This window comes from Hyaena hyaena, unplaced genomic scaffold (assembly GCF_003009895.1).
Source record: "Hyaena hyaena isolate Hyena2069 unplaced genomic scaffold, ASM300989v1 scaffold_580, whole genome shotgun sequence".
Lineage (NCBI taxonomy): Eukaryota > Metazoa > Chordata > Mammalia > Carnivora > Hyaenidae > Hyaena > Hyaena hyaena.
This window is the reverse complement of record NW_024081213.1, coordinates 758,830-785,889: the sequence shown is the minus strand read 5'-3', so window position 1 is coordinate 785,889 and position 27,060 is coordinate 758,830. Positions and strand designations below refer to the sequence as shown.

The 27,060-nt window shown below is 46.8% G+C and overlaps 1 protein-coding gene across 1 annotated transcript in view; it reads left to right on the top strand.

The window, feature by feature from the left end:
- CUNH1orf21 (chromosome unknown C1orf21 homolog) overlaps positions 1–16,271 on the top strand; it is a 224,657-nt gene extending 208,386 nt beyond the window's left edge. Inside the window, exon 6 of the mRNA XM_039256614.1 lies at positions 15,478–16,271. Coding sequence (XP_039112545.1) covers positions 15,478–15,516 — 39 coding nt within the window. The 3' untranslated portion in view covers positions 15,517–16,271. The remainder of the gene's footprint in view (positions 1–15,477) is intronic.
- Positions 16,272–27,060: the final 10,789 nt, after the last annotated feature.

Here is a 27,060-nt window from a genome sequence, read left to right as displayed (position 1 = left end):
CATGTCTTCATCAGAAGGTGTTTCCTTTGCACTCCATGAAGAGAGTGACTGGCCTGTAATTACAAACTCTGATGTTTGGTTCCATATACAAACTGGAGGGGACTGTGTAACTTCACAGCTGCTATAGAATCACACCCAGTGCGTGGCAGGCACAGCTGATGACAGGTTTTACTCTTTGGTGGTGCGTTTGAAGGCCTCCTCAGTGCCCACTAGTGTTGAGAAACGTGGAACTATTGTATCAAGTCCTCAGTAATGTGACCCAGCCTGCCCGTGTGTGCAGAGGATCATCGGGTGTACCCCCCTTCTCGCTTTCACTTTTAATAACAACCGAGACCCTCAACAATCCTCAGCACTGGCGGGGTGAGGCCCTTGCTGGCGTGCATACTTTGGAAGTGGGCTGGGCTGCCGATGTCATTTCATTAAACAAGTTCTTGCTTCATGGGAAGCGCAGGGTGGCCTTCCCTTGGCTACTAACCAGACCCTTCCTTGTGTTTCCTTACCCTTCATCCCCCTGCCTTGCTTTCTGTCTCTGCCATGTGTGCCTTTCCTCATACATCAGCCAAATTAAAGCTGTAATTACAAGGGTAAGGATGTGACTCAGTCCTGTTTTGTTTTTCTCAGTACTGAAGAGTCGTGACGATAACGGTGATGTAGGAATCATGGCAGAGTGTGCACGCTCTGGGTTCCGATCGTAGCATTCCCGGGTAGCTGGGAGTAATAGATGGTGCAGCCAAGGAAGAGAAAGGAGGCGACAGGCCTGAAAGACGTGCAACACATGCAGTCTCTGCTCACTTTCTTTCTCCAGAGGGCTTGATTTTTAGAGAGTTCTTGAGGTACTGTCAGTCTGGCTCTTTAGAGAACAGCACAGAAGAGTGCAGATTCCAGAACAGCACATGAATGCAAATAAGAACCACTCCATTTAATGAATGAAGCGTGGACAGCGGTGCGCTGAACCCCACGGCAATGTGGGGTGCAATCAGTGGATGGTGTCATTTTGCTGTGGGTGCGGTACTTAGGCAAGGGAAGGCAGCCCGAGGTGGCGCTCAGAACAGAAAGACAGTGATGTAGGTGTGTGTCATTCCCTTGTGCCCAGTTTCTCCTCTTCCTGGGCTGCTTCCCTTCCTCTCCATGGCCTTTCCACTCATTGTGTTTGGCAGCCATGGGCATTGCCTTAGTCCTACAGAGAGCTCGCTCGAGATAGAGAAGGTGCCAGCCTCTATGACTACTGCTTTTTTTGTGAACAGATACTTAATAAACTTGTTGAATGAGGGAAAGGCACAAATAAGACCACTGGGCTTAGCAGAAGTGAAAGCATACAAAGGAAGGAGGTGTGGTCAGGCTGACTCCTCCAGTTGAGGGCTCGGCAATATAGGATGTGCTCTTAACAAAGAACAGCGCAGCAGGTAGATAGCAGGTACAATGCGAAGATCTGGACTAAGAGAGGTCAAGGAATGAAGCAGCACCAAGGAAAAGAAAGAGCCTGCGCTTCCAACCTGGGCCAGATGTGAGGGCCACCTCTAGTCTTAGCTATGTGACCCCAGGCTAATTGTTTAACCTTTCTGATCCTCCGGTTCACCACCGAACACATTTGCATAATGATACCAACCTGTCTGGGAAATTAAAGATCAATTCACCAAAGAGTCTCTAACAGAGAGTTTCAAAGGTGCTCTGTAATTGGTTGAAGCTGTTTGTGTCCTCATCATCAAGGCCATTTGTTGAAGCTGAGGGGGATGTTGAGGGGTCTAAACCTGAAACTAAAAATGCAGAACTTGACAGCTTGAATCTTACTTGAGCAGAAGTGCCTGACTGTGGTAGAGATGTCTCTCTGTACAGGTAGAGCATTCGTGCACTTTCCAGGGCACCAACCAGCCTCCCTCCTGTGCGGTATGTACGTGTTAAGGAATTCAATTCATGTGAACATTTTTAGAGCCATTAAATAGCCCCGTACTAGCTTCTGAGCTGTGATGACAGAATGAGTCAGTGAGTCAGTGGCCTGGGTACAGGTGGGTCCCTATATATATATTTATCATGTTTGGAAGGTTCATTCTTTTTTAACTCTTAGAGATTTTTTAAAAACCTGCTTTTGCAAATAGTATTACTTGCCTCGAAATGCTTGTGAGAGCAACAAAAACAAGAAGTTAGGAAAGGGGGCCTCCCCAGAACTCATGGAAATGATAAGATTGGCTTCTTTTGATTCATTTAATGAGCGTATCTGGAATGTGTTCTCTGAATCCAGAAATGGGCCAGGGGCCATTAGGAGGTACAAAATTTAAAAGTTGGGTTCTTGCCTTTAGGGAACCTCTATTCTAGAAACATAAAATTTCAAGTTATGAGGAACTTTAGATTATCCCCAACTCTTTAAAAGTCCCACTAGTATTATGAACAAAGAATGACACATGTCCATTTATATCGTTTGGGGAAGAATTATGAAGTGTATTATGTTCTGTACATTTCTTAAAAGTTGTATTCTGAGATACTCTTGTCATTTATGGATATTTATTCCTCTCTTTGAAGTTCTGTTGAGTGGAAACATATTCTGTTTCATTCCCAGAGAAAGCATTCTTGGAGCAGACAATTCTAGATTGCCCTCATTTAATCCCATTTTCCTAAACAGATTCAAAAGAGGAGTACCAAAATTCTTTCAACTCATATTCCCAAAATTAGTTGTTGGAGGTCTGGAGAGATTTAATCATATCCTGCCTCCATGCTGGGTTCTTAACAAACTGAAAATAGGCACAAGGAGCCAGGTGACTGTCATGGATCAGTGTCCCCCTTGTGAATGAGCCTCATAATCCCCAAATCTAGACCTTATAGTCAACTAGTTTGGAGTATATTTGCTTTAAAATTTTATTTATTTACTTAGAGAGAGAGAGAGAGAGAGTCCCAAGCAGGCTTCATGCTGTCAGTGCAGAGCCCACTGTGGGGCTCGATCCCACAAACCACGAGATCATGACCTGAGCCGAAACCAAGAGTCAGACATTCAAATGACTGAGCCACCCAGGCGCCTCTGGAATATAATTGTAACACTTAAAACATCAAAAGGATCTGTAGCTGGAGTATATAAAGAAGTACAATTAATACAAACCAATAAAAACCATCAATTAAACCTCTGGGTCTGTACCCTTGAAGTTATTTTTACATCTGTACAGTAAAGTTCACTGCAGCATTCTGGGTTCAAGAGCAAAAAGAAAGAATGAATGAACTGGAAGCAGCCTAAGTGTCCACCTCTAGAGGAATGAATAGATGGAACTGTAGGAATCTTCAGTGTAATATATCATACCAGGTCAAAAGAAATGAATCAGGTTATATGTACTTTATAGATCTGAAACCGTATTATTAGGTGAAAGAGGAATATGCAGAATAATGAAAGTGGTATGATATGATGCCAATTAAAAAATATAAAAATAAAAGCACCTGGGTAGCTCAGTCAATTAAGCATCTGACTCTTGATTGCATCTCAGGTCATGATACCGTGATTCGTGGGTTTGAGCCCCGCATCAGGCTCTGTGCTGACACCCCGGAACCTGGTTGGCATTCTCTGTATCCCTCTCTCTCTCTGCCCCTCCCCTGCGTGCTCTCTCTCTCTCTCTTTCAAAAATAAATAAACTTTAACCAAAAAAATGTAAAAATACCAAATGTTGTTTATAGATGGACATTGAGCAAGTATTTATAAAGCACCAGCTATATACCATGTGCTGATACACACACACACACACACACACACACACACACGATGTGTATGCACATATTAGTATGGTATATTTTTACGTGATATATTTATAACTGGCATGTACATATCAATTACATGATATATTTTATAGCTGTTATATATTTAAATATACATATAAAGTATAGTTTATTTGATATAGTTGGAATATGATAAGAACACTAGTGTATCAGAAATGGGCTGGAAGGACACATACTACTTCCTTGACCCCAGGTGCCCCTGGGAATAGGGAAGGAGCCTGGGGCTGGGGTGACACTTCCATCCAGGGTAGGAGCCAGAAGCGAATGTCACAAAATATCACTGCTTCTTATGTCCACATGATAGAAGTACAGTGTTTGTTACATTCTTTCTACTTTTATGTATCCTTTAAACTTCTCAAAATGAGCAGAAGTCTACAGAAACAGGAATATATGACAAAACATGTGGTGGGAAAAAGTCTGATTACATATGGTCACTGGCCTTGCTCACACCTTCCACTGCGTCCCGGTGGAAGAAAAGCTTCAAGAAGCACTAAGATCCAGGCACCGAGAATGCTCTAAGTCACCTGAAATGCTCCTGGTTTGGATTGCAGTTGACATCACTATTTCATAGGATTCTGATAGTCATGACCAGAGATGCAGTTGACTTCTGTTCATGGTTTTCCTTATTGGCCAGTTGGCCAAATGTGTGACAATACTTAATTTAATCAGAGCTTTCCATTAGGCTAAATAGTCCCCACAAATCCAGTCAGTTCTGCTTGCCCCAGTGTGTCATGTGTCCCCTAGGCCTCCCTCAGTTGGTCATCCTTGCAAAGGGCTCATTCCCAGGAAATGTGTTCGGTTCATCAGGCCAGTGGGACCCTCAGGATCCATAATGAAGTCCCATGGACCCTGCTTTTCCTTCTCCTTCAGGGTACAGCTTGGCCACCATAGCCATGTCCTGAAGGAGGAGGGAAGCCACACGGACATGTTCTCCCCATCCCTGGGCCCAGGACACCCACTCCTCATTGGCCCCTGGGCCTTCTCCCACTCATATCTGGCTAATCCACTCTTCTTTGCCTTTCATAGGCAGGGACCTCCCGTAGCCATGGTTCCCTTCCTGGCCAGATGCATGTGCTTCCTATTCTGTAAGCAAAGAGAAGGGAAAGGGTGGTGAGCACTGATCTAACAAATAAGGTCGCTCCTCTCTGTAGAGAGGAAGGAAAGGAACCCACCTTTCACACTCTGCCCTCTGAAATCTGCTAGCTTGTGAGCAGTAACAGGGTCAAACCTCCTCCACTCTCTCCATCTGTGATTGACTGGGTCAGTCACCATCACCATCCATAGGGCCTCAGGGGTGGGACAGTGGCCTGGGGTTGATGATGAGAAGAGTCAGCTGGGTTCCCCTAACCCAGGAAGAGAGCTAATTCCTATCTGACTCCTTGTGACTATTCTCAGTTAAAAGCTGTAAGGAAAGGAAGTAGGTGTTAGTCTCCCCAAATCTCCAGCCATGTTCGATGTACATTCTGGGGTATAAGCAATTAGTTCTAAACAAGGAGCTCTAAAGAGTTTGTCTGGAAGACACATCTTTGTCAAGAGGCAGATGGATTGAAATCCCACACTTGCTAAAGCCATTGTCCTGAAGGAAGTGAGCCTTAGAGAAGCCATGAGTCTTCATGTCCTAGAAGTAACCTTAGAGGGGACCCAAGAGCCTCAATCTACCAAGTAGGTTGTCCTAGCCTGGAGGTAAGGGGTTGGTATTTAAATCTTAACTCTTACATGGGAACCTTGGTGGCCTAGTGGGTTGAGCTTACAACTTTGGCTCAGGTCATTATCTCATGGTCCATGAGTTCAAGCTCTGCATCGGGCTCTGTGTTGACAGCTCAGAACCTGGAGCCTGCTTCAGATTCTGTGTCTCACTCTCTCTCTGCACTTCCCCCACTCTCTCTCTCTCTCTCTCTCTCTCTCTCAAAATAAATAAACATTGAAAAAAATCTTAACTCTTACACCTGAGAGTAGACTAAGACATCCCTTTGAATTAAGTCCATCAAATGGCCTAGAAATCTTCCACAAAGAATTCCACAAATATTTGTTACATCTATTTATCATTAGAAGAAATCAGTTAAAACAAGGGAAAAATTTGTAAGATAACATCAAATGAAAAAAAAATGAGTCTGTCATTGGATTGAAACTATAAAAATAACATATGGACAGAAATTTAAGTGAAATTTGGAAAGTCTCCAATTTATTAGGAAGATAGATGGTAGCAAAACTTTTATTTTGATTGATGGCTTTCTTGTTTGTAACATAAGAACAATTTTGTAAAATGACATTTTAGAAGAGAACTCTGGCTCCATCTTGAGAGAAATGAGGTATTTCTCTCAAGATGGACATTCTCTCTGTTGCTTGAGCTTCTAGGAGGAAGGCCAAACCCTTGACAGTGTTAGCCACTGATGGTAACTCTATTCTCTGGAATAGGAATAGGCAAAGTATATAGCCCATGGGCCAAATCCAGTTCACCAAACAAGAATGTTTTTTACATGTTTCAGTGGTTGAGAAAAGCAAAAAGCAGGATATATTTTCTGACATGTGAGAAATTATGTGGAATTGTAATTTTAGTGTCCACAAATAAAGTTTTATTGGAACACAGCCACGCTCATTCTTCTACTTTTATGTATGGCTGCCTTCGTGCTCACAACAGTAAGGCTGAGATGAAACAGAGACCGTATGGAATGCAGAGCCTAAAACATGTACTCTTTGGCCCTTAACAGAGAAACTTACCAAACTCCTGCTGTAGGACATCATTCAAAATGGCCTAGAGCTAGGACCCTCCCACCCTATCCTCACTCCCACTCACCTCCGCAAGGGAAGGTGGCCTCGCAGAAGTCATCCAAGTGCCAATGTCAGAAAGAGCTTGCGAAATACGTGCCTAAGAACACCTTCCTTTTTTGTTCGTAGAATGAGGATTCGTGTATCACAAACGCTTGGTGGGGGTTTTAAAGCCATTTAGTTAATACTCGCTCTCCCTTGGAAGTGAAGAGCCTCGCATACTGCGGTGGCTGTGACTGCTGCTGTTATCCTGAGGGTCATTCCTGTGTGTGGTCAGAGAGACAGTCAGACGCTGTCACACTCCTACTGCTCTTTACAAACGAGGCCTTTTTTCCAACTGAAATCACAGCGTGTGAGTCTAATTAGAATAAAGCTCATTAGAAACAGAGATGGCCATTAATGCCTTGACTGATTTTTCTAAGGAAGTAAGCCGGAGGAGGAGGAGACTTGAACAGCGCAGCTAATCATTCTTGCTTTTCTCTGGCATTTCCTCAAAAGTGTGGTTAGCAGTCGTCGTTGGGCTGGTATGGAAAATGCTGTCAGAACACTGACTGGTAGAGGCCCCCCCCCTTCCAGCCCTTAGGAGGGAGCGGAGGGCCCCGCAGAGAGAGGTTGGAACAGCAGCCCCTGGGGGTGGCCTTCATTCTGTTTTTCTCCCTTTCCCACCTCCTGCCTCCCCCACGTCATGGGTGTGCTGGATCCTAGCTCATCCCTCGCAGATGCTCTAACTTTGGAGTGAGCTTTTCTGCCCCTATATTCCTGGTGCAGGGACAGAGCATAAGTGTCCAAATTACCCTGGAAATGTGGATCCGAGGTTGCCTCTGGATGGTGATGCCCGGAGGAAAAGGGGTAAAAAACGTGGGGGGGGGCAGAGCGAGGAGATGGCCCACTCTCTTTCTGCCCCAAAATACAGTTGCGGCAATTCTGTTGTTCTTTGGCACCTGAAAGCCCGTGAGCCCCACAGAGTGGGGTAGAAGTCTATGAGGGGTCAAAGCTGTCAAGAAACTGTGACTCCACATGCCCACAATTAGGAAGAGAGAGGAGGAAAATGAATCATATAAAGGAAGCAGACAGGAAGTAGGAGAATCAAAATAATGTACAGGCCAGAAACTAAGAGAAGTTCCTGCTGTCATCCAGAGGGATAAAGGAGAGGAGAGTAGGTCGATCAGTCAGTCAGCAGACAAGAGCCTGCTTTATGACAAGTGTAGCTCACAGTTCCAGACAGAAACAAGCCTCCTTAAAACAAACCTCTATAATGACCCCTTGTTACCAAGCTTAATGTTTGCTTTCTAGCAACATGAGAAGCTTCACTGAAGTATTTAGTTATCTGGCCCCTGTGAAGTTCCTGTGAAGTTTTCTAATCAGAACTTCATGACAACAGCAAAGACTGAGCTTACGACCCCTGACTAAATACTATAAAAAGAGAACCAGACTGGGAATGCAAACTGGTGCAGCCACTGTGGAAAATAGAACTACCTACGATCCAGTAATCGCACTACTGGGTGTTTACCCAAAGAATACGAAAAAATGAACTCAAACAGATAAACACAACCCTATGTTTATTGCAGCATTATTTACAATAGCCAAGATATGGAAGCAGCCCAAGTGTCTATCAACAGATGAATGGATAAAGAAAGTATGTATACACACACGCACACACATACACACACACACACTGGAATATTGTTCAGCCATAAAAAGAATGAAATCTTGCCATTTGCAACAGCACGGATGGATCTAGAGTATATTGCTAGGTGAAATGAGTCAGATAAGGACAAATACCATATGATTTCACTCATATGTGGAACTTAAGAAACAAAACAAATGAACAAAGGAGAAAACAAGAGACAAACCCAAAAACAGACTCTTACTTATGGAGAACAAACAGATGGTTACCAGAGGGGAGGTAGGTATGGGGATGGGTGAAAGGGAGTCAGAACACACTTACCATGAGGAGCCCTGCGTAATGTATAGAAATGCTGAACCACCTGAAACTAACAGAACACTATCTGTTAACTATACTGGAATTAATTTTTTTTTTAAAGGAGAAATGGTGTTCCTATTGGTACTTGTAATTGAGCTGTCCAAATGCACACTTTTAAATCAGAATATAAAAGTGCATTTTCTTTGTCCAAAAAAAAAGAGAGAGAGGACCGGACATGATTCCTGCTGTGGTGTATACATGGGTATTGTTTATATAAATAAGGATGATGAGTAGTGAACAGTGGGATTCTGGTATCAGCTTTCGGTCCCCCTCCATGCATTCCTGCTGCCCTCTGCTAGGTTGCAGGCTCTTCTTAGAACCAGTCTGTGCCCTAGTCTCTGCTGATACTTGTGTTCAAATCTTACCCTTTATCAACTGTGTTGTTTTTCTTTTAATTTTTTTTAATGTTTATTTATTTTTGAGAGAGAGGGAGAGACAGTGGGAGCAGGGGAGAGACAAGGAGAGAGGGGGAGACCCAGGATCCGAAGCGGGGTTCAGGCTCCGAGCTGTCAACTCAGAGCCCAGCATGGGGCTTGAACTCACGAACCAGGAGATCAAGACCTGAGCCGAATGCTCAGGACGCTCAATCGGCTGATCCACCCAGGCGCCCCTCATCTGTGTTGTTAAAGAGTTGCTTTTTCTTGGGGGCTTCACAAAATGTTGACGATTTCCTTCACTTATGAAAGTCCCAAAACACTTCCTGAAAACATCATTTAACAGCCTACACACACACACACACACACACACACACACACACACACACACACACAGCAAGGCCTCCCTCCAAACGCCTGAGTATTCATAACCATCGTGATGTGGGCCACACAAGGATTCCATTAAGTACCAAAAAATACAAAGATGAGTAGGAGACCCATCGTGCTGCCTGCATAAGGGAGGCAAACATTTGGCCTAAAATCACGCGGAAGCGTGGTGGTGGGATGGGAGGGCCGCTGACAAGGGAAGAGACCCATTCTCCTTGAGCCGCTGCTGAAAGTGTCACTTGTGGATCTGATGCTGAACAACATTGTAAAGACCGAGTGGCCGCGTGGGACAGCTGAGGCGGGGGGTCTGAGAGAAGCTGGGCCGGGGGGTCTGAGAGAAGGGAACAGTGTGTGTGAAAACACAGTGGTGCACAAGAAAGGACTGCCTGTTTGGGACACGGCCGGTGACTGGTCCTGTTGTTTTTGTTCATGTGTTTGTTTGGTACCAGGTGTTCGTGGACCGTACGTTAGTAACCACTTTTTTCCTTTGGGATATTTGCGGGTTTTTTCACACCTAGTAAAAATGCTGCAGTGAAAATATTTATACATATATTCCCAAGAACTTTATGAAGCTGTAATTTACAAGCCATAAAACTTACTCATTTTCTATGTACAATGCAATCATTTATAGCAAGTTTACCAAATTATATAACCACCACCAACCTCCCGTTCTACATTTCTATCACCTCAAGAGGGTCCTTCTTGCCTGCTTATAATCAGTCCTCATCCCCACCTCCAGCCCCAGGGAAACAATGCATTTGCTTTTTAAAAACATATATTTGGGGGTTTATCTTTGATATTAATTTCAATGATTGCTACAATAAAGGATACGAACAGTTTTATGACTCATAGTACATATTACCAAGTTACCTTTGAAAGCCACCATACCATTTTACACTCCTGCCACCAACCTGCGAGTTACATTTCATTATGGACTCTCAAGAATTGGGCGTCACTGTTTTTCAATAATATCAAATTATTGGACTTGTATTTTTTGATTACTGAAGCAGACCATTCTTCTATCTTTGTGTTCACCAGTTTTATTTCATTCTGAATGAGTTTCCAATTTGTATACCCTCCCCTCTCACTGAGATCCTCTTACTGTTCATTTTTTTTTATTGGTATGAGCTTCTCCTATAACTTATTTACACATTGTATGCTACAGGTATTTTTCCTATTATGAAATGTGCCTTTTCATGTTATTATTTTTTGACATGCAAAAGTCTGTTTTCACACGATGAGGTGTGTTCCTGTTTTTAGTTTCTTGTGATCTTTTTCTATTCCTTTGTATACGTTATTTCCCTCTTTCCTTAAGAGCTATTTCCCTCTCCAGAACTTTAACGGAAGTTCAGTTTGATGTTCTGTTATATTATTGTTAAGATTCAGCACATCAGTTCTCTTGGAATCTGTCATTTCTGGTGATCCCCTTTGCCGGATACTTAATTCTTACATATCTTATGCTGTGTATCTGGGGTATCTTATTCTGTGCGGGTGATTTTTTTTTCGATGCATCCATTTTCACAAGAACACAGGGAAAGTGGTGCCCACACAAAAGCAGGAAAGACATAGGCAGAGCCATGTTATTTGCAGATGAGGGACCAAGGGGTGCTGCGGTCTGGAAAGACCCATCCTCTGGTTCCTAGATTAAGCCATTCTCTGGGAGTTGCAAACAGGCAGAGTTGGGGTTCAGCTGTTGAACAGCTTCATGGGCAGCTTGGAAAACTATCCCAAAGGAGAAGGCTCCCTGTCTGGAATGCGGCAGGATTCATTGAGCATCTAACACGTTGCCGACGCCGGTCGTAAGCCCTGGAGGTACAGCGGTGCATAAAACAGTTTCTGCCCACTTGATGCTTCTGTTCAAGAAAGAAGACAGCCAGTAACGAAAGGAACTAATATGTGAATAATGTCAGGAAATGATAAATGATATAAACAAAAACGAAGCAGGGTAAGAAGTGCTATTGTGTACAGGGGGTTCAGGGAAGATGATGAGGTGGCATTTGAGCCGAGATCCCGAAAGGGAGAAGTGACGGATGTGGTGAGGGCTGCCAGCAGGGGAAGCCGGGATGGAGCAGGAGGGCCAAGCACCCACATGCCTGGCTTGTTTCAGCTGGGGGCCCAGTTTCTCACCTAGACAGTTTATTCACTGCTGCATCTGTTGATCTCATTTTTCAACATCATCAGAAGAGCGCTAAAGTATTAAATCCCCTCCCATGCGCCAAGCTTTGCTAAACTCCTTATGTGTATTCTAATTCCCTCAGCAACACTGCATGTTAGGTCACTGTCCCCGTTTTACAGATGGGGACACTGAGACTTGCTGCATCCTCTCAGTAACATCCATGCAGTTCTCACCTACCCCACTGGGAAAATACTCTGTTCGTCGCTGATTGTTATGTGCTTGAGGTGCGTGTATTAGGCCAAAAGCACACAGGTCTATAGAACCTAGAGTGTACTAGAGACTTCCATGATCAAATCAAACCTGAAGCTGGACGGCCAGCCCTTGACTACTTGTCTAGTTAAACTTCAGAACAAAGATACTCTCTTTGTCCGAACTCACTCTTTGAGCCGTACCTCTTTAAAGTAGCAGAACTTAAAATTAGGATAATGGTCTTCCCTTCTCTTTTCCTTCATATCCCCAGTTCTTAGCCTGGACGTTTCAACCAGCCAACCAAGAACCCACACCCTGGAACCTTGGAAATGTATGCTGTGTGTTGACATAAACTTCTTGAAGGTTCCAGGGAAATAATCCAGACAGCTGAAGAAGACACGGAAAACCCATGCAGGGTCGGGGCACAGTGGGGGAAATTTCCAGAGGCAAGGACTCCTCGAGGTTTTTGACTCTGCACCAAGATGCCCCTTTTCTTCATACAGCCTTCGTGGTCAGCATCACTGGGCCTTTCCAGCCTTCCTCACAGGGATCTTGTTCCCCGTAGCTTTCAATGTGTCCTTTGCACAAGGTTGGGAACTGTGTCTCCTGGTCCCAATTCTGACTGCGGCAAATGGTCTTTACAGACATCCCTTTCTGTAGCCCCATCAGGGGAAGGGCTTCCTTGGTCGGGGGAATTGTCATGTTTCTCCCAGACCCAGCTCACTGCCACTTCTGCTTTCTGACAGCTGAAGGCTTTTGGGTTCTCTTTGTAGCACAAGTCTTTATAAATCTAAATGAGACGTGCAGTCACGTTACAGAAGGTCTGCCCGCGCGCGGGTGGGGTGTGTGTGCCAGTAACCGGTTCTCAGTTTCCCTTTCTAGAACGATGCCGACCCTTACTCTCCGTGTCTTTGACTTCCAGGTTTTCTGTCCATGAAATATTTGGTTCTCAGAGCGGCTGGCCGGTGATAATAACAAAAATGGAACCGATTTGAGTTTGAATTTAGTTTTCAGCTGACTGTAGTCATAACAGATAGGACGAGCATGAGCCCTGTGGTCTGTGGCCTTGGCTCCTCTGAGGCTTCCCCACAGGGAACAGGGTGCCTTTCCCACCCGGCGGGTATCAACAGTCCAGGAAATCACGCCAGCAAAACAACTATTGCCATTTTCCGTCTCCTCTTCCTCCTCCTCCTCTCCCTCCTCATAGTGGTTATAATTTCAGAGAAGCGAATGCTCTGAAGTGATCATTACAGGCTTGGGTTTACACAGATGGTTGACAGAGTTTTGTCGCTCAAAAGGGAGTGCTTCCGTACAGTAACCGTAAACTTGGAGGGTCTGAAAGGCTCCTTCTGCTGTGTTAACCCCGGAACTCATCTGCAGAGTAGGAGACGCTGCCGTGTCGGCGAGTACATCCGTTCACACACGTGTGGAGCTGTCTGTCTGTGTCATTCACACACGTGTGGAGCACGCAAGTTCTGTCTTGTGGATGGAGTGCCCTCTGCACGCCACATTGACTGGCTGGGCCTTTCTTTGATTTGAGGCCTCGTTTCCGTATAAGAAGGGAAAGGACTTAGGGTCTGCCACACACGTCTGTCTAGGGTCACAAGGCTCCGGCCTCCCCAGGGTACAAGGCCGAGGTGGGAGGAAGAGACACCCATCCGGTCAGTCTACGACCACGAGGAAGGAGGCCCCCAGTCCCCTGCCAGGGGACTGACCACGCCTGGGATTTATAATAACGATGATTGCAGTGACAGCAGCAGCTGACCTTTATTGACTGCCTGCCAGACACTGTGTTTTTCCCATTTAATCCTGATCACAACCCTGAGGCCGAGACCATGATTATCCCCGGGAAACCGAAGCCCAGCAATTTGCCTGTTGTCACACAACAGTGTGTGTCTCCATACGAACACTGGAAATGTCCTCTTTTCTTTCCTGATAAAAACTGCATGAGCCCTGCCTGTCCCCTCCGGCTAAACACCAGTGCCTGTTTCCAAATGTCCTCCCTGAGCCTCAGAGTTGAGGATCTGTGGAGAGCATCCCCTGATACGTTTCTAGCCCTGTGCTGGTACGTTTGCGTGTGTCCTGTTTCCCACGCTGGAGATTAAACTCCCAACCATCGGGGCCCAAGAGTTCTCCTTCCTAGCTCTCCTAGGTGGCCAGGGCCCTGGCTATGGATGGCGTCTGCTTGGTCAATGTCCCCAGGGAGGCTGTTGATGGGCGATGACAGCTGAGTGCACGCCTCTCTTCTTAGGAAGGTTGGTTACTGGTTTCTTTGCCCAGGAGATGTTTCATGCCACCTCTAAAATAAGCCTGGTGGTGACTCGGGGCTCAGACAGTCAGGGGTGTGAGTTGGCAACCTGATGGAGGAGAAAACCAAACATAGTGAATCACATTCGAAGAGAACAAGCAATCTGGGGCCATTTAGCTTGGGAGCTGGCAATCTCCCTGCCTCCCAGGCCCCAAAGATTTCGCTGTGTGGCAGCATTTTGTTATTTATCCAACACATGTGCACATGTGTGTGTGCGTGCACACACACACACACAGTATCTAAAATTATGTGCCAGACGCTATTCCGTCACTTTATTACTATTAACTTGTTTAGTCTTCAGCAACCATCTGAAGTAGGGATTGTTGTCTTCACTATACAGATGGGGAAACTGAGGCACAGAGCGGTGACTCGATCAAGATACCAGAGTTAGTCACAGAGCCAGGATTACTGCCCTGCCAGATGGTACCATCATTCGTTATGACCATGCTCAACCCTTAGGAAAATGTGAAATCTTTTCAGCATGCCGATATTATGACAAAGAATCCTGTAATACACTTGCAAAATAGTTTTATGCAAAATTGTTATTTTCTTTCAGTTTTAGATACTTTCAGGAGTAAGTTCCAGTTAAGTAGAGAATTCTGTTCTTAAAGGAAAAGATCCCCTAACGTGAAGTGTGTGTTCAAAAAGAGAAAGGTCGAAGGATGCAAATAGTATTAATACACGACCTTTTCCAAAGCCCTTATCTGTGATATTGTGATTCAGGGCGAGTATGGACTTTGGTTCCTGTGCCGCCTCGAGGGATTACAGACTGGAAGCTGAATGCTGGGACCAGGACAGCCCAGCCGGGTCAGATGTGAAGCTAAAATCCCAGCCCTCCCCGTGCTTTCAGAGAGTGTATAACCCAGTAGAGAGAGGATGAAAAAGGTCCAAAAGTAACGATTGTATATAGTCCTCAAGCCCTCAAGTAACCTGTTTTAGTAGCGAAGGAATCAAAAAGCATTTTTGCCTTTCTTGTGCATCCTACACATACCAAACATAGTCCCAGATCTGTTATACATATTTCAGTGGATCTTTGGTGTTTTTTTTTTCCAAATCCTTATTTTAATTTGGAGTGGATTAAAACTAAGACATCCCTGGAGTCCCTTCTGTAAAATCCTGAATTGCAGGCATGGAAATGGAACCACAGAATATGTGCAGCCTTGGCCCCAGGCGAAAGGGACTCGTTCATTGTTTATTTCAGTTTCTCTTATTCATGAGAACTTGGTTTCCTGAACGGTTCGTCCATTTGGCAGTTTCTTGGTGAAAGACTTGAGTCTTGTACGTGCCTAATGTAACTTCTTACCAATATAAAGGGCGGGCTTATTTGGGGCTTGGTAAAACTTCCATGCCTCGAGACATACTCCATTTATAAATCAGCCAACAAGCATTTGCGACCTCTCTACCTTGTGCCCAGCACTCACTGATAAAGCCTGAGTTCTGTTCCAAGGGAACAGACTAATTAAGAGAAAATTGCTGGTGAGTAACTTGTCTTAGGCTCTGCTTTGAATTTCGCACTCACATGCTGTTCTTCTCTTTTCCCCTCAAGGGTCGAGATTACTGTTCGGAAGAAGAGGATATCACATAGCACCAATTCTACCACTCAAACCAGGAGCTACTTACTACTGTGTAAATAAGTTACACCCCAGTTGAAATCTTTGCAAAGGTCGGTTCTCTTCAGCGAACAGCTCTATAGCAAAAGAAGATCGTTCCATATCGTATGCCCCATTAAATTACAGTGTTTCTTAATGAACTCGCAAAGGAATATTGCTAAAAACAAACAAACAAAAAACTGTTCTCGAACTTTCTTTGTTGCTGCTAGTTAAAACTTGTTGCAACTTTTCACTTCTCTTGTGTCCAGGTATGCAGCAAAATTCTGCAATTTCACCTTAAAGATAACTGTTGGTTTTACAGATGCCCTCCAACCTATTTTCTATAAGATGAGGTAGTGGTGAACTCAGATATCAAACTCCTCTTGTAGAACTGTTCCGCTTTTAAGACGAGCGTTTCCTTCCCTCTCTCCTCCCTCCCTGTCTCTCCCGAGTGGTCCAGAGCCTTGCTTCTCACTTGCGCTTTGGAGATGGGATGGTCGCTATGGCAAGCTTTGTTTCTCTGCTATGAAGAAGTAGAGAAGCTCTTATGCATTAAAAGCATGTTGTGATGTGACTCCCAAAGGGACGTAGGGGTGAACAGCAGGTTTCGTTGAGTAGGGATCTTCATCAAGGATTAAGCTTGCAACATTGGCTTTGCTCAGATGCAGACGGAAGTGTGATCACAATCATTTTGAATCCCTCTTCCCCACTTTTTTTTCTAAGAAAATAAACATTTTACTGTTTTTATGTATCCTTGTCTTCTCCCATTCATCCAGTTCAGTGTTTCACATGATCCTGGGCACAGAAGATGAGCCCTCCTTTGCAGTGACACCGATAATCGACCTTCGTGGCTCCCTGCCCCCCCTCATCTGTCACCTCCCACGCATTAGCAGGGTTGTCAGTGGTCAGAAGAGATGAGGGGACACCCCCCCCGACTCTTTAGGAGGGCCTCACACCACCCTGTTACCTTTCATTTCATTAGCAAATAAGCCATCCTACTTTCTCACTCTCTCCCTTCAGAATGTTCCATGAGCCTTGCTACTTCCTCCTCCTCTTCCTCGAAGCATTGGCCAGGACAGCCCAAAGCGTCCGCCTCCTGGAAATGTAGTACGTTCACACTGGTGATGATATTTGGAGATGCAGAAGCCAAAGCCCCAGGGCAGTGGTGGGGAATATTGACTGTGGGTTTGGTAGAGTTTATTTTTCCATATTCTATGAAGAGAATGATCTCTTCTCGAAGACAGAAGTAATATTTTTAACAAATGTTGTCACAAGTAAATAGCAATCAAAAAGGAGAAAATAACTTTTGTATTTTTTTAACGCGTTTGATAGCTTTGGTGAGGGTTCTCTGTGTTGCTCTCCGGGGAGGGCACCCTTTAAATGCTATGCCAGGCTTGGGTTTGTCTCACAGAAACACAGTAGGAGCACTGGATGTATCTCTCCCGTGGGGTTTAAACCGGCATCGGCCACACGGCCACCCTCCGAAGGTGGGTAGTTATTTGTCCCGGGTGGCCACACAGCACCTGCCACAGAACAGAATCAGAAGCCAAATTTGCCCTTGCTGGGGAGATGAGCCTTGACTTTACTATCCATCCCTGGGCTAAGGGTGAGTGTTACCTCCTTTTAGACCGCGGGGCACGACAGTGAGGGGAAGGAAACTCAGTCCAGTGCTACAGAAAATGGACTCAAATGTTAGCAAAAAAAAAAAAAAAAAAAAACCCTTAGTTCTTTCAGCCAACAGCAGCTATTTTGGGGAGCAGCTGTGGTTGTTACATAAATAGAGATGCAGCCAAAATGTAAGGCTTTTTATCCTGCTTCAGGCAGAAAAATGCAGAGAGAGTCAAGTCGCCTAGGGTTTTAAGTTCCCTCCCTGTGTATGGGTTTTGGCCAAGCGACTAAAAGACTTTTCCTCCACTGTAAATGAGCTGCGGAGCCCCACATGAAACCTGTCCGCTTGGGACTTGGTCCCCTGTTAGGTGATTTCTTATTCTTACCAGGCAACAATGATGCCGACCAAACCATCTTCCGTGGGGTGCCTCTGTTTGGGGTCTCAGTGTCTTCCCGAAAAATCACCACCTTCTACCCAAAGACAAAACATACTTGTGTCATTTTTTCCAGTCATGTTTAACATGTGACGTGATACACGTGTGCACAGAGGGAAGTGTTTCTTGGGAGTTTGACTTTTGGGTGTTTCGTTAAACTAGAAGCCCGTTCCCGTGAACCAGGGCCTCTTCACCTGGAGTTCTGTCTCCTGGGTTTAAGTCTTTGATGTGCAGATGTGATTTCATCTGCAGACACATCGGTGTATCTAGAAATAGATCTGAGAAATGGGGTGGCTGAGTGGGTTGGCATGAAATGCTTGATTATGTTAGCAACACTCAAAACTTGTCTGTTTTCCATCATTGGCTTTAATCATAAAATTGTCGAGTGATTTGTGTTTGTACTTCATTTTTTTATGCCTTCTGCAAGGGTCTAATGCAAAAATAGTTCGCCTCCCTCCCCCCTCCCCCCCACGGTGTATCTGAACATTAAGCAGATTGTCTCAGATACGATGAAAAGAATCATCCAGAAACTAGTGCTTCTGCTAGCTGAGGACTCAGGGAGATGGAAGGTGGGAGGGAGGGGTGTGGCCTGGTGGGAGGAGGTAGGAAAAGGAAGGATGAGAAATGGACTGAGAAGCTTTTAGCAGAGAGAGAGCCAACAGCATGGCCAAGTGCCGGTGCAATTCAAACTCCAGCTGCCTGGCGGCCAGTGGGTGGGGCCGACTGCCAACAAGATTTACAGCTGGATTACACATGCTTTGTGTGTTCTAAGTTGTGGAGTTGTAAACGTTCAGCAGTATATGCGCTGCTTTCTTTTGATTGGCGGAGATTCAGGGTTATGGAGTACTTGCTGTCATAACTGAATACGCGTCTGTAACTGGCAGAGAACCTCAAAAGAAGCTTTTACCTCAGCAGTGCCTGCTGGCCCCAGGCTGGAGCATAGAGCCGTGTTATGGTCTATTTAGGGACAAAGAACAGTACGAAGTCCAGAGACAAGGAAACCAGGTCAGCCCTCGGTGGCCACCCGTGGGCCCCCTGGGAGACAGGTCTCTCCCCCTCCGTAGAGCCCCTGGCCTGAGATGGGGCTCCTCTGACTCAAATAAGAAATGAGATAAGCCGGTACAGGCGTAGCGTCAGGTCACCTGGGCTCTGTATTGGCCCGGCTGCAAGTCAGGGGCGCCCCCAGAGTCAGAAGTGACCACGCCCGCGACCTCACAGCCCCCGGGAGCAGCCCAGGGACGGTGGCACCCCCTTCCTGGTCCCATGTGATGCCACCCTGCTTTGAGTTACAGCTCTGCCCTCCTCCCAACCTCATCAAGACTTTCTTCCTCTAAGGGCCAGACTCCCATAAGCCTGCTGAAAGCAGAGATTATACCTCTCATGAATTTTACCTCAGAGCCTGTGATGCAGACCAGCATATTGATTACAAATTCTGCTGAGACATTAGGCAAGAATCTTCAGAGCGCTCCATCTCTACTGGCCTTAGAAAAGCAACTCCGTTAAATATGTAGATTTCCTAGGAAGAAAAATGATCAAATTCTTCATCCAAGAAAATACTGACTCTGAATCTTGGACTCCAGGACTCTGGTATGTTCTTTATGAAAGGCAAAATGATTAGTGTCTAAAGCAGCCTCCCGACTCCCAACTCCCAAATTAAAAAAAAAAAAAAAAAAAAAGGGGGCGTATTAGAGTGCACTGTATAATTTTACATAAAATCTGCCTTCCATGCTTCTGCCTCTGGAAGGCATTTTCAGAGCTTTATTTCTTTGTACCTCTCAGAAATAAAGCTTTTTGGCAAGTTGCTTGAAACGCCAGTAGGAAAAGAAGACCGGGTGGAGGAAAGGGAATATGTATTGAGGGGCATGATGACAGGGTTCCTTCCAGAAGCAGGAACATTGGCTTCTGGAAGTCACGTGCGGACTGCTAGACCCCCACGCGCTTGCGTGAAGCTGGGGAGGGCAGTCGGCTTTCACGCCGCCGCAGATGTCCTTGCAATAAACCTCTGGACTTTGGTGAATGGGTTGCATGGGTTGCCTTTTGCCAATGAATGCACATGTTTTTCCAAGGGGAAAACACGTCCTTTAGTCACCTTTTTGTGTGTCTCTGGAAAAGGGTCAAAAAGCTACAGCAGAAAATGAGGATGGTGGTGCATGTATTTACTTTTGTGACAAACCCGAAGGCTCACTAGCTATAGCACGTTTTTCGGGAGACTCTTGTACCTTACCTGCGAACTCATCTTCATCTTGGGGAAAGAGGAAAAGGAACTAATATTTATTAATTATACTCAACTCTGTGCCAGATACTGTGCTAGGCATTTTATAATCGTCTCGTATAATCCTCACCATAGTCCTGTGAAGCGAATCTGTCCCTCTCATGTTCCAAGTAGCGTATCGTCAGTGCAGAACGCATCTATCCAACGTAAATGCCCATGTGGAGAGAAGGAAAGGTGTCATTCAAGTTTTTTCCGAGTTTTTTATTATTACTATGCCCTTGGCAACACTGTGAAAACAACCTTTTGAGGGCATCTACCTTCCCGACTCTCTCTTTGGCTCATCACCAGCTGGCTTTGCCAGGGGGAATGTTTTACTTGGCCTTCCCGTATCTGATGAGCTGCCCACAAACCAGGAGCGGCCACCGGCTAACAGGAATGTAGTGCCCACAAGAAAAAGGCTTTGGGAATTTAAGCACAGATCTCTCTGCTTGGAATCCTTACAGCATCTGGAAAAGGGACCCGGGACTTCTGTAAATGCAGAACACCAAATGCAGCCAGGACAAGCCTTTGAGTGCTGTGATTTCTTCCCTGGCTCCCAAGGCTTATTTCATCATAGGCTGTACCTTTTTAAGGTGAAGGGCCCTAACCTTGCAGAGAAGTGTGGGGGAATCTGATCTCCAAAGGTAGAGCAAAGGCCTTGACCACTGACTTACAATCCTTTCTTGTGGGCCGGGGCTTGGTGTCTCTTTTTGATGTTTGAACTGAGGTCTGTATTTTCCAGGCTAGTATAAGCCCTGAAACTAGATGTGAATCTCTCTCAAGACCTTAAGTGTTTTGGATAGTCATGTAGGGACTTGAATAGTCATTTAAATACCTTGTCCAAGGTCAGAAGAGCCCAAGCATTCCCCAGAGTTCCATTCCTTCCTTTAAAGGCACATCCTCGAAAGGAGATGACTCACATCTCCATGGCAACTGTTAAAGGTGCTGCCTAGAGGGGACCCACCCCTGCCCTCACTTGGCTTGAAAGAACCAAAAGAAATGCCTAGTGTCGAGGGGGGGCCTATGTTCAATTTTCCTATGAAAACTCTCCCCAGCATCTCACCTCTTTCAAACCTGGCAGCTGTCAGATTCCTTCAAGATAACGTGGGAAATGCCTCTTGTCTCTTGCAAGCCAGAGAAATGGCTTTAATTCAGCAAGATTCATTCCTAAACCAAAGGCCTCATTCTAATACTGTCTTCCGCCACTACCCAGAATTCTCTGTGTTTCCCTTTCCAGGAGTTATTTTTAGTCCAGGGCTTTGAACTTGATTGAGTAAGACTTAGAGGCAGTAAAAAGAACCCCGTACACTCAGCCAGAACTGCCTTAGGGTCCCTAGGGTTGAAAATAGCTCTGGCACCTTAGGGACCACTTGGCCTAGACCCAGACGTGATCAAAGAGCCCCTGTTTTTTTGGCATTTCAGTCCAGACCTTCAGGGACTGTTCTTTCTTGACAGGCAAGTGAGCGAGGGAAAAAGCTTCGCAATAGATTTCAAGCCAGCTTTTCCATTCAAAACAAGATGCAAATATATTTTTAAGAATTCATATCTATTTTCCTGGAACCGAATCAGGCAGCTGCCTTATTAGGACTCTACACTGGGGTCTATTTTCTTAACACACACACATACACACGCACACACACAGAGATGTGTAGAGGAAGAAAACGTAACTACTCTATCACCGAAATACTTCAAGGAAAAGCTGTATTTTGCTTTCTGTAATCTGTTAAGGTAACATCTAGTAAAGTGCTGGTGTAAGTCTAGTAACGCCAAAACAGGAAATGCTGGCGATCCCTCTCCTGAAAGTTTGAGTTAGACTCAGAGAAGGACGAAGGTCTGCTGGTCACCTTGCCCTGTGCCCCCTCTGGACCAGGTTGCCCTGCCACTGGCATGTTTGACTCACTGGGCCTCTAGCTGGATATCGTGACTGGCACCCGGTCCCCACCCCTGGTGCGCACACAATTCAGCCCTCGGGGTAGGTGCCTGGTCCAGCCATTTGCCTCCGCAGCGTTTCTTGCACGCTCTCCTGTTCAGGGTGACCTTGACTGACATTTTGGCAGTTCCCTGGGGACGCTCCGACAGCAGTGATGGAGGCCCTCCCTCTAGGACTTGGGGCCCCTTCCTCTAGGTTGTCCCCGATGTAGCATATTTAGCATGGCTTCTCCAGCGCTGAGGACTCATTCATCCAGTAGATTATTTATAGAGCCCGTGGCGCAGCTCCAGGCACTGAGCTAATTGCCAGCAATACCCGGCTGAACCAAACGTAGCTCCTGCCCTCGAGGGGGCTGCCATTAGCTGGGAAGCCACTGTGGGATCCATATTGGGTGCTGTGGGAGCATCTCAGAGTGACAGCTGCCCAGCTTGGAGAATCAGGGTCTCCCCGAAAGAGGTGGCATCAAAGCTCAAGTTTGTCAGAGGACTGAGGGAGAGCATCGCAAAGGGCCTTCTAGGTGAGGGAGCAGCACAGGACCCTGCCCAAAGGAGGAACAACGTAGGCTGTCGGGGTCTGCCTGCGGTAAAGCGGCTGCCGCTGGGGGCTGAGGAGTGAGGGGACAGGGTGGGCACAGCAGTCAGCTGGCTGGTCCCAGAGGGCCTCAGGGGGCTTCACGGGGGGTCTGGGCTGGGGGGTTAAAGAAGAGCCATAGGCCATGTTCTGCCCTCTGAATCAGAGGTCACTGCTGAGGTGGCCCAGAGAGGTAAGTGTGGGCAGCGTCAGGGCCAGGCTTGGCCCTCTTGCTGTGGGAGCACAGTCGCTGCCGAGACCATTTGTTCCCAGGTGTCCTCTGCCTCTGCCCCCACCGCCACCCCAGCCCCTTGTCCTCCCGCCAAAAGCTGTTTGAATTCAAGGGCTCTAACCTGGGCTAGGTCTTGCTGAGAGACATACAGGGCACAGCGCCTGGCCATCCTGACCTGTCCGTGGAGCCACGAAGGCTGAGAGTACCCCTTGGGAGGAGACTGGCCTAGAACCCGTGACGAGGGCGTGCCCTAAGGTGGGAAGTGGCAGAGGGCTCCCAGGCTTAGCGTGACGCCTTCATTCATTCTCCCCAAAGGGCAGCCTTTCCCTGAGTTCGGTGATGCTCTGTGGCCAAGCCTCTGCTCTGTCCAGAGTACACACCTGAGTCCTGCCAAAGAAAGGGGATATTTAATTTAAAAAAAAAAAAAAAAAAAAGCACAAATGGAATGTATGCACATGGAAAATGTACAGGCCTAGACCGCGCCCAAGGACCTCCTGGGGACAGAGGAGCCCCCAGAGCTCAGAGCTCTGCGCCCTCCGGTCGCGAGGCAGGGAGGCTGGGGGAGAAGCAGTCTCTGTGGAGACAGCTCACAGTGCCTTCTCAGTTTTCCAGAGAACCTATTCAGAGTTCAGAGCGTTGGGTTCTTCCCTCCCCCACCCCACAAATCATTAGAAATCTTTTTTTTTTTTGATGTTTTATTTATTCCTAGGAGAGAGAGAGAGACAGCATGAGCAGGGGAGGGTCAGAGAGAGAGGGAGTCACAGACTGAAACAGGCTCCAGGCTCTGAGCTGGCAGTCAGCACAGAGCTGACGCAGGGCTCGAACCCACGAACCGCGAGATCATGACCCAAGCGAAAGTCGGACGCTTAACCGACTAAGCCACCCAGGCGCCCCAAAATCATTAGAAATCTTATAAAGAGGAGAGAAAAAGAAGTTGATGAAGCAAAGATACTAGCAATGAGGCAGCATGGTTCCTAGAAACTTAGAAAAAGGCTCAAGCAAACGCTGGTTTCCCTGAGAGGCTGGAGGAATTCTGGGCTGAAGGTACGGTTTGGCCTTCTGCTTGGGGACCCCACAGGGTTCTGAATATTCCTGGGGACTGACCTCTTCTGCAAAACGCCCACAGCCACTCCCCTGGGTGCAAACTTGCTGGCGTCTTCTACAGCAACACCAGCCTTCTGAACCTTGGAAACATTTGAGCTCAAACACCCACCCTTTTCCCAGATGCTCCTCTGGCTCCTTGCTGAGGGATTTCCGACTCGGTGCCTTGCGGTTCCCACTCCAATGTCCCACAGGCCTGGCCCGTTTCAGTTAGAATTTGGCCCATGGCTATCGTGATGCTGGAAATTGAAGAGCATTTGGCCTCACACACGCCTACCTTGAAGTTACGGTCCTGGAGGGCCCCCTTGGCGGTGGTAGGATGTGGTCGTGGGATTTGGCCAGGTTCACCTTAGGGTGTCCTCTCCCCATTGTCTGCTCTGGTCTAGTTCCCTCGCTGTCACCAGGAAAAGATCCAAATGCCTCCTTGCTGTTGTCCGTGGCCGTGTATCTGTTCTGCGTGTTGTGTTTTATTTGGGAAAAGGGCCTTACATTCAAGGGAAATAATAGTAGCAGGGTCTGCAGGCATCCGCTCTCGGTTGTGTCTGAGAGGTGTCTTGGGGCATTGCCCTTCCGAGCACCTGCAGAGCTTCCCCGGGCAGGCCTGGGAGCCCAGCGGGCACCCTCCCCAGCAATCTGCATGCACATGAACTCTGTAAAGCAGCGGGTGCCCATTGATTTCCACCGCACATGCCTATCAGCACAAACTCTCTGCGATGCACCCCCTCTGGATGTTTAGGAATTTATTTAAAGCACATATTCATATACTCCTGTACTAGTATATCAGACACATTCTAAAAAGTACACAACGTAGAAATCTTAAAAGAATAAGATACAAAATATCATAAACAGAGGTTCTGGTATTTTCTCTCCGAACACCTGAGGGGGACCTCGAGTGCCCCCCTGGGATGCGCACACCCACTTTGGACACTACTGTTTTAAGGGCAGCCGGCACACCTTGATGGCTCCCGTCCCAAACCACTGTGCTGGCACTTGGCCTGCGGACTAAAAAGGTCTTAAAATCCCTAGGGGCTTCTGACCTGGGAGACAGGGCAAGCAGACGCTTCACACGGCATAGTGTCAATGATTAAAAACCTGCCCGACCGGAAAGCTATCCCTAGACCGTCGTGGCTCCAGGTGCTACGAAAAGATCAGGTGCGCTGTCCAGAGTACTGGAATTGTCCACCTTCCCTCTCTGGGCCTCCAGAAGAGGACAGTCGGCAGCATTCCCGGCTCTCTCGTGATTGGAATTCTTTGAACCCTCCAACCGCTTCCGCAGCCTATTCCCCACGGCTCCAGTGGGTCCACGTCGCTCGAATATTATTGTTGATTTGACCACCAAGATGTAATGCTGATTCTGTTCCATTTTGAAAAGGGTCTGAGAAAGTGTACAGGTCTAATTATATATACATATTTATACATGTGTATTTTTGTTTATTGTTACATTTTGACATTGGACTTTCTATTAAATAATTTTTAACAGTTGCCCTGGCTTTGTTCTTTTTTTGTGCCTTTCTTCCTTTCTGGATCTCAGGGAGGGGACCGTTTAAATGTCACAGATCTTGTCTGTTGGCCCTCTGCGCATCTCTCCTCTTCCCTGCTCTCGGTACACAGGGCTTCTTCTATCCATTCTTTTAAGTTCTGATTTTACAGATATGTACTGCATCCAGCACCCACTTGGAAAGCCCCCAACTTTGTCTTCATTGCTCCCAGTTTCCAGGGACAGCCCACTCAATCCCATAAGCTTCTACAAATGCACAAACTCATAGGTTTGATGAAGTTACAAGAAGGGGCAATAGTAAAAAATCATGCCATGAGTCTTTATTTAAATCTCTTCTACATCCCCACCCCCTCTCCCCAATACACACGTATGCATGCACATGCTCCTTGCTGCAAGACCTTGGACAAGTCACTTATCCTTCCTGAGTCTCGTGTACCTCATCAGTAAAAAGCAATACTTTTCTCATAGGTTTGATATGAGGGGACCCCCATATAAACATTCAGTAAACAACCACCTGCTTCATGAAGGCTGTCACTCAGCCAGCCAATGTCTGTTCATTGCACAGAGTATGCCAGGCACCGGGCTCTCCCACACAGGCGGCCAGGGATATGAGGACTTAAACAATGCCCCTCTTCAAAGCCCAATGCAGGAGAAGCAGCATGAAAAATGAGGCAGGTACCTTACAGTCTCTCTCCTCCCCCTCCAACGCAGTGAGTACCTGTCACCTCTTGGAAGCCCCCCAAAAATTGATCTTCCCAACTGCCCTGGCCTTCCAGGATCTACCAAAGAGAAATAGATACACACAAACACACACACACACACACACACACACACACACAGCCTCCAAGCATGAAGTCAGAAGCACTCTCCTTTGGCTCGGTCTTCGCTGATGCATCAGCCTGTTCATGTCTGGTGGCCCATCAGCCAGTCTTCTGCCCTCCACCCTTGCCCTTGGGAACATTTTCCTTGTGGTTTCCTAATGGTGTGAGGTGAGAGTCGGGGTGGAGGTGGTGTGTGGGACGGGGTCAGCCAGTCAGGGAGAAGGAGTTGATAAGTATTCCCAGGTTTCTTCCTGCAAGCAGTAGTGCTAGAAGTTCAGATTTGCAGACGAGTGTTAAGGCCTTCAAACAAGGCAAAAGCCCAAGCTTCTGCTCAGGGTAATTTCTTTCAAACACAATAAGCCTGTTTCTTGTAGCAAAAGCTCGCTTGAAATCACAAGGCCAGGGGCACCTGGGTGGCCTGATCATTTAAGCATCCGACTTCGGCTCAGGTCATGAGCTCATGGTTCATGAGCTCGAGTCCCATGTTGGGCTCTGTGCTGACAGCTCAGAGCCTGGAGCCTGCTTCAGCTTCTGTGTCTCCCTCTCTCTGACCCTCCACTCATGCTCTCTCTCCCTCCCTCTCTCTCTCTCTGAAATAAATAATATTTAAAAGTTTTTAATTTAAAGAAAAAGGAAATCACAAGGCCAGCCAAGCTTAGAGAGCTCCCTAACCCAGCTCCACCCCACTCCTCCCCACACATGTGCTGGTCCTCTCTCGCCTGTACCCCAGGTTGGGGCTTTGGGAGTTTCCTTTAACCTCAAGCCAAAGAAGGGTGTAGCTGACAGGACTTTGGTGTCCACACCCCACGCCCTTGGTAGCAATGTCAGCTTCCAGGTCCCTGGTAATTGCTGGGCTGAAGTCAGCATGCGGCTGCCCAAGTTCTCCTACTTGGAGGCCGGAGGAGTGAGAAGTGGCCTGTGAGCCAGAGAGTTAGAAGAAGGCCCGGCTTCCCTGAGCCTCAACTCTCAGTGCATTGGAGCAAAATAAGGCTGCAGCCCACAAGTCTCAGGAGTGAGCAGTCCCAAAGCTCAGAGCCTGGCCCAGGGGATGGCTGTGGGGGACGGGTGCTTCTCTCCGGGATTCTCCCCGCTGCC